This window comes from Ricinus communis, chromosome 9 (genome assembly GCF_019578655.1).
Source record: "Ricinus communis isolate WT05 ecotype wild-type chromosome 9, ASM1957865v1, whole genome shotgun sequence".
NCBI lineage: Eukaryota > Viridiplantae > Streptophyta > Magnoliopsida > Malpighiales > Euphorbiaceae > Ricinus > Ricinus communis.
In genome coordinates this window covers 6,586,191-6,592,945 of record NC_063264.1, presented here as the reverse complement: position 1 = coordinate 6,592,945, position 6,755 = coordinate 6,586,191, and the positions used below count along the sequence as shown (strand labels likewise).

Below are 6,755 nucleotides of genomic sequence, written 5' to 3'. Positions count from 1 at the left end.
TGCCTTTTGGGCTCAAAACAGCTCCTTCTCCGTTCCAAAAAATAATGATAGAAATCTTTGGGCCTATCCTTTACTCCTCCTTTATCTACATTGATGACATTCTCTTATTCTCAGAGACAGCTGAGGAACATCATCAACTCCTGAAACAATTCCTTGCTATCATCCAAAAGTATAGAATTATGCTGTCAGAGAAAAAGAGTATTATTGGCCAGCAAGAGATAGAGTTCCTTGGCATGCATTTTAAAGACGGCCAATGCACATATGGTCCACACTTAACAAAAGAGCTTGATTATTTTCCAGATGAGAATCTCTCTATAAAGCAAATACAATAATTTATTGGGATACTCAACTATGTCAGGGAAGCCATACCACACCTATCCAGTTACACATGTCATCTTTCCAAAATGCTCAAAAAGGACCCTCCCCCTTGGGGAACAGAACAGACTACAGCTGTCAAGAGACTAAAAGAATTGGCTCACAATCCTCCACCCCTCACCCTTCCATCTACAGGAAATCTTATCCTACAGACTGACGCATCCGATCATGCATGGGGGCCATTCTTCTTAAAAATCTCAATAACGAGGAACAACTGTGTGGTTATGCATCAGGACAATTTTCTCCATCAGAAAAGCATTACCATTCAACATATAAAGAGATTCTGGCAGTCAAATATGGGATAAAAAAGTTTGAGTTTTTCCTGATTGGTCAACACTTCTTGGTTTGAATGGATAATTCTTCATTTCTAAAAATCCTTGAGTCCAACCAAAAGACCTTACCAGAACCTCAATTATTGAGATTAAAATCATGGTTTAGCAGATATGATTTTAAGTTCAACATATAAAAGGAATGAGAAACCTCATCCCAGATTTCTTATCCAGACTGTCAAAGCCACAACCAAAACACCAACCTATTGTCCTCCTCACCTCAACAGTTAACTTCCTATAATCTTCATGGCCTCTTTGTCCTCAAAAAACCCTCTGCAACCTCCCTCACCACCAGACCTTCCCACAAATCTCACAACCAAACAGGTTAACAATTTTGCCAAAAATATGATGTTTCATTATTTGGCAACCATCCAACAGACTTTTTTACTACCCATCCAACCCAATATCTTTTATCCAGATTACTCTTGGTGCTTAATCTATCACCTTTCTCCTACCCATCCACAAATTGAAAGTGAATTATGGTTTCTATGGTGCCTTTCCACAGTTTGTTATCATGCTATAGAAGTACCAGTCATGGACCTCCTATACTTCTTCAATATTGAAACAAATACAGGAACATATCCATGGAAATATCTCACTTGGTTCAAAACTCCATACCAATGGAAAAATGATCTCCTCAAAATCATTCACGAAAATAAATTGTTCACAGATAATGACTTCAAGGCTTCAGGATATCATGCCATCTATATTCTTCACAGGCCTTACTTTAAGCTCCCAGAAGATACTTATGCCACCCAAAACATCTGTCATTATTGGAGAACAATTGAAATACCCTTACATCTTGCTCCTCCACCAATGGACTGAACACTCCATTATTGAACAATCCACTTTACCTATACTGCCGACCCCACTAGATGATCCAAGTCTGACCACTGAACAGAAAGATGCCATTATGCAAGATTCTCAACCCATGAACAATGATAGTGGTTCGTGAGCTGGAAATAAAGATTATCTCTCTCCTCAGTAATTCAAAATGTCAAGATATAAAAAGATGAGACTCCAATCTCATCTTTTTCGTCTTATTAGGTGTATTATTTTTCTGCTTTTCTGCATGTGATATGTAAGTGTATTATTAGAAGATAAGTCTTATCCTTTTGTAAGTGGGAAATCTCATCTTTTCTTCTTAGGAAGATATAAAGAGAAGTTGAGAGTAATGGAAATAAACAAGTTTTTTCCTTCATCTATCAAGATAATATTCTTCTTTCTTCTCATGGCTTTCTAAATTCTTCATCTCTTCTTCTCGATCCATTGGCTACGAGCTATTTGCTTGCACGATCTGTTCTTCTATGATTCAAAAGGACTAACTCGACATTAAGAATCCAAAAGAGCACAAAGACCTCTCATGGCAAAGGTGCCTCTATATGGTCTTAGCTTGAGGATTTATCTTTGCCTTGAGTTTACAGTATGAGAATCATTAGAATGAGCAGCTCTCGACTACAATTGAGAGAGAAATTAATTAATTTTAATTTTTTATATAATTGTAGAAATAAACAAAAATAATCAATTATATTTTAATTTTTTTATAAATTAAAAAATTAATCAAATTCAATTTCTATAAATTTCCATTCCTTTCAAAAAAAATATTTATCAAATACAATTAAAACTAATTTTGCATTTATTCACTTTCTTTTCTCTTACATTACCCTCAATCCATATAGTCTATCTACCCTCAATCCATATCATATATAAAAAAAAAGAATTGTTTAAAATAAATTATTAGATATAAACTTTTCAAATATTATGTTATTTTAGTGTTGTTACTTATTAGGTAATCTAACATAATCTTAGTTAAAGAATATATAAAAAAATGTATACTTTTCTTTTAAATACACTTCATCAAATTACTTAAGCTTTTTATTATAGAAAGATAATATATTTTTTTAATTATTTCGTTACATACATAAATCAATTGAAAATTCTTAAGGCATAATGATAAAAGAAAATCAAAGCTATTTACCACTTTGGTCCATTTTCTAAATTTTATCTGAATAGATTAAATTTATAAAAGTTGGTATAATTTTAATTCGATTTTAAATTTAATTAAATTAAGTGACATGAGAAATTAGACGAATTATTTTGATAATATATATTTTTTAAATAAATTAAATATTAGTAATAGTTTTTTACGCATCACATAATTAGATTTTCACATTATGTAAAATAAAATAAAATAAATAAATGAAAACAAAATAAGAAATTAAAATTAAAAACTAATCGAATATCAATAAAAAGAACTTTTATCGTCTGTTCAGGACGGTTTTTTCCTTTCCAACATCAAAACTCATAGCTTGTCGTCTGTAAAATAGAAGAACCTCTTGCCCACCTTCATTAATATTCAGCCCAATCCTCAAGTGAGGAAGAAGACTCGATAAGAAAGAAGGACGAGCCAGTAACGCGAGGGAGGAAGATCCAGCATGATCGCGTGAGCATGATTTATGTCTTTTATCGTCAAAAATTTCAGATCGACACAGAGCCCAAGCAAATAAACTTGTATTTCCGCTACCTTTATTTCTAACCTGACAATTTCTCTATTTGCTGCCCAATTGTCCACTAAAAACACTAATTCAAAATTCTGCTAACACTTCCATGCCCTTAGCCACGTCTAAATTATTGACTAGTATAAGACCTGTCTGGTTTAGAATTCAATGATAAAGATCATCTATTTTGATCTTCCATTATTTATTCCTAAATGCTTCTTTTTGCTTATACTCGGACTGTGAAGCAATTCCTTGTTTATGTTGATTTGATTTTCTTCTTTTTTTTTTTTTTTTCGCTTTTGTTAATCTGATTTTAGGTTGGATGAAGTTATTTATTTGATTTTGTATTTAGTTAGTGAGAATTGGCGAGAAAATAGAAAAATAGGTTTCTTAAATGATGCGGCAATGATGTGAGTATATGACATGGCAAAAGTATTATTAAAATAATTCACATCATTTGCACAATATTATTTGTTTAATAATTAGAATGTTGAAAGTTTTCTATTAGAATATTTGAAATTTATTGAAAATGTGCTCTTTTATTGTTCCTTGTTGTTTTCACCGCCAATCATTGTATTATTTTTGGCACTTCATATTGTCAGGGATAAACTACTTTTTTCTTTATCAATTTCAGGGGTAAACTTGGATATCCACTGTTCGAATACATCTTTACATGTACGTTTGCAATAGGATCGGTGTTGTTGCTGTTGTCTCTCTCTCTCTCTCTCTCTCTCTCTCTCTCTCTCTCTCTCTCTATCACATCGTCTCTATAAATCTCTGCCATTTTCCAATCGCCAAATTAAATTTCTTTCTCAGGTGCGTTTGCTGAAAATCTTTATTTTGAATGACTATATAACGAAATGAAATTAGCCTCAGTTTTCTTTCTATAGGTAAAGAAAACATGGATGTTGAATTGCCAATGGACAAAGTATCTTTTGTACCCAATTCTGCTCAGTAATTTACTTTACCCTTCTTTCTATGTTAAGTCTTAGATTAGTTTCAATGTTAACAAGGTATTATAACAGCTTATGTTACTGAATTCCTGTAGTTTTTTATTATTAATTGTGGACACAGGGATGATGATGACAAGATAAATGCAGTTCTTGTTGCTACTGGTAGTTTCAATCCTCCTACTTTTATGCACTTGCGTATGTTTGGTATGTTCTTTATATGCTTCTTCTATTTCAAATCTCTTCATGTTGTATACTTGTTAATGTTGGATTCAGAATATAGCTTCTTTATTGATTAAAGTTGTACTACTATTACATGTTGTATAGACCTATAACTTTATGTGTTGGACTTAAATCACTTCCATTTTTATGAGTAGAACTGGCGAGGGATGCTTTGCGTTTAGAAGGCTACCGTGTTATTGCGGCTTATATGTCACCTGTTACTGATGCGTACAAGAAGCCGGTACATATTTCCCCCTTTTGTTATGTCCATCTTCATAATTACCATACTAGCTCGAATTTGATTCTCCTCTTACTAGTACTACATCTTGGTTTAATTATCGTCAACTGCCTTGCTAGTGTTGTATGAAATGATTATATGCGAATTTTAATTTACTTTATTTTAGGGCTTGATATCTGGTCAACATCGCTTGCGGATGTGTAATTTAGCATGCGAAAGTTCTGACTTCATAATGGTTGATCCATGGGAGGTATTTGGCTCTGGTTTTTTACCTTCCCACAAATTGCTTTGAATTCCTTTTTTTGATTCACTGGATTCTGTTAACCTTGAAAAGGATCTGTTATGCAGCTGAAATTGATTTAGTTTTTGATACAATTCTTACAGGCAAACCAAAGTTCCTATCAGCGCACTTTGACTATCTTGAGAAGGATCGAGAGTTTTTTTATTGATAATACATCAAGAGGCAAGATTAACTTATTTACTGGCATTATTGGATAGAGAGTTTACTTGATTGGAAGATTTTATGAAGCCATTTAATATTTGTTATGTTGAAATCATTTTCTGAAGACTTGCATTGTAATATTGAGAGTATTGCTCATTGTAGGATCCCTAAAGGTCGTGCTTGTTTGTGGTTCTGATTTACTCCAATCTTTTAGCATCCCTGGATTTTGGATTCCTGAGCAGGTATTTGCCTTGTTTCACTTATTTTTCTAAACTGTTGATGCGAAAATGACTGAAAAGAAATGGCTAAATGGTGGGCCTCATTCAGAGATGTTATCGCCTCCCATGCTGCCTGTCAAAATTTATTTGTCATTAGAAATCACAGTGGCCATCACTTCATGAATGTTGGAGATCGTTCAATAATTTATGTGTAAAAGCTCCATTCACATCAAATTGTGGTTTATGGTGTCAAGTAACAGTTTTACTGGAATATTCTATTAAAGCATGTTGTTGTTTGGCAAGAAGATGTCGATTTGTTGTATTTGGCATTTGTTAATTCACCACTAGCTTAACTTTTCATTGATCATAGGTGAGAACTATATGCAGAGAGTACGGCGTGGTTTGCATTCGCAGAGAAGGGCAGGATATTGAGAAAACCATAACTGATGATGAGATTTTAAATGAAAACAAGGTGAGTACTAATCTTTAAGTGTGCAGTCATGTTATCAGAATCCTTGTTATTGTCTAGTTTGATGTTTATTATTGTTTTTCCACATTCAACAAGTAGTCCAAACTAAGGTACTCAATTACCTTCGTATTTTTGTTTTGAAGTCATGGTGAGCATTCTTGGTTATGTCTAAAGATATTGGTTTAGTCTCGAGGACAAGGTAGAAGAAGAATCGGAGTATTCTTCCAATTCTTAATCTTGTGTTTTCAAAAGGCTTGAACTTAGTCTAAACTTCATACTTTGAACGGTTGGAAAATAATAGAATTTAGACAATCTCCTTGCTTGAGGGGTTCAACAAATTGCATTGACTTAAAAAAGCTTCAACAAATTGCATTGACTTAAAAAAGCTTCAACGAATTTATGTTCTTGTAGGGTAACATCAAAATTGTGGACGAACTCGTACCAAACTTGATCAGTTCAACAAGAATAAGGTAAAAGTACTGACTGATTTACTGACGGAAGTGAAGATTTCATTTTACAACCATTTCAATTTAACAAAAGGCTTCTACATTTTGTTGATACATTTCAGGGAATGCATTTCAAGAGGGTTGTCAATAAAATATTTGACTATAGATGGGGTGATCAACTACATTAGAGAACAGCAGCTGTACATGGACCCTATTGAGAAATGATGGTCGCTTAATCATCATTTTGGAACTGTATATTACAATTTATTGTTATTTGTAATAAAGTCCTGTTAACTCAATTGAAAAGGCAATGGCTTAGGAAGTTAATAATAATATTTGGTCCATTTGGAAAAAAAATAATAATAAACAAATAAGTAAATAAATTTAGTATCTATTAGCAAGTTAATTAAGGCTAAGATGATCGGTGGGTGTGGATTTTGTAGAAAAGGATACTACAAAAAAAAATCTGAAAATAAAAATTATTAATTAAGGCTAAGATTATGAAAATCGGTTTTTGAAAAAAAAATATTTTATATCATGCAACTTATGTATAGTCTTACATATGGGA

At 32.8% G+C, this 6,755-nt stretch overlaps 1 protein-coding gene across 5 annotated transcripts; it reads left to right on the top strand.

The window, feature by feature from the left end:
* The first annotated feature begins 2,954 nt into the window (after nucleotides 1-2,954).
* On the top strand, nucleotides 2,955-6,486 carry LOC8284400 (nicotinamide/nicotinic acid mononucleotide adenylyltransferase). 5 transcript variants are annotated; one of them, XM_048379483.1, is made up of 11 exons: nucleotides 2,962-3,215; nucleotides 3,837-3,877; nucleotides 4,093-4,156; nucleotides 4,277-4,317; nucleotides 4,530-4,615; nucleotides 4,779-4,862; nucleotides 4,997-5,075; nucleotides 5,217-5,296; nucleotides 5,643-5,744; nucleotides 6,153-6,211; nucleotides 6,310-6,486. In XM_048379483.1, the coding sequence occupies exons 1-11, from the start codon at nucleotides 3,154-3,156 to the stop codon at nucleotides 6,410-6,412; spliced, it is 801 nt and encodes a 266-aa protein (XP_048235440.1). In that variant the 5' UTR covers nucleotides 2,962-3,153; the 3' UTR covers nucleotides 6,413-6,486. The 5 variants fall into 5 exon arrangements, with proteins under 5 accessions (XP_048235441.1, XP_048235440.1, XP_048235439.1 ...); XM_048379482.1 differs by having other exon boundaries at nucleotides 3,837-4,018; nucleotides 4,079-4,156; XM_048379485.1 differs by having other exon boundaries at nucleotides 2,963-3,147; nucleotides 3,837-4,018.
* Nucleotides 6,487-6,755: the final 269 nt, after the last annotated feature.

What these genes read in the sequence shown, in the direction of transcription:
- LOC8284400 (XM_048379481.1), top strand. Translation starts at nt 3,876, where the DNA reads ATGTACGTTTGCAATAGGATCGGTGTTGTTGCTGTTGTCTCTCTCTCT. An exon ending in AAATTAAATTTCTTTCTCAG is followed by an intron (nt 4,019 to 4,078) that starts GTGCGTTTGCTG and finishes AATTAGCCTCAG; the next exon opens with TTTTCTTTCTATAGGTAAAG. An exon ending in GATTTTGGATTCCTGAGCAG is followed by an intron (nt 5,297 to 5,642) that starts GTATTTGCCTTG and finishes CATTGATCATAG; the next exon opens with GTGAGAACTATATGCAGAGA.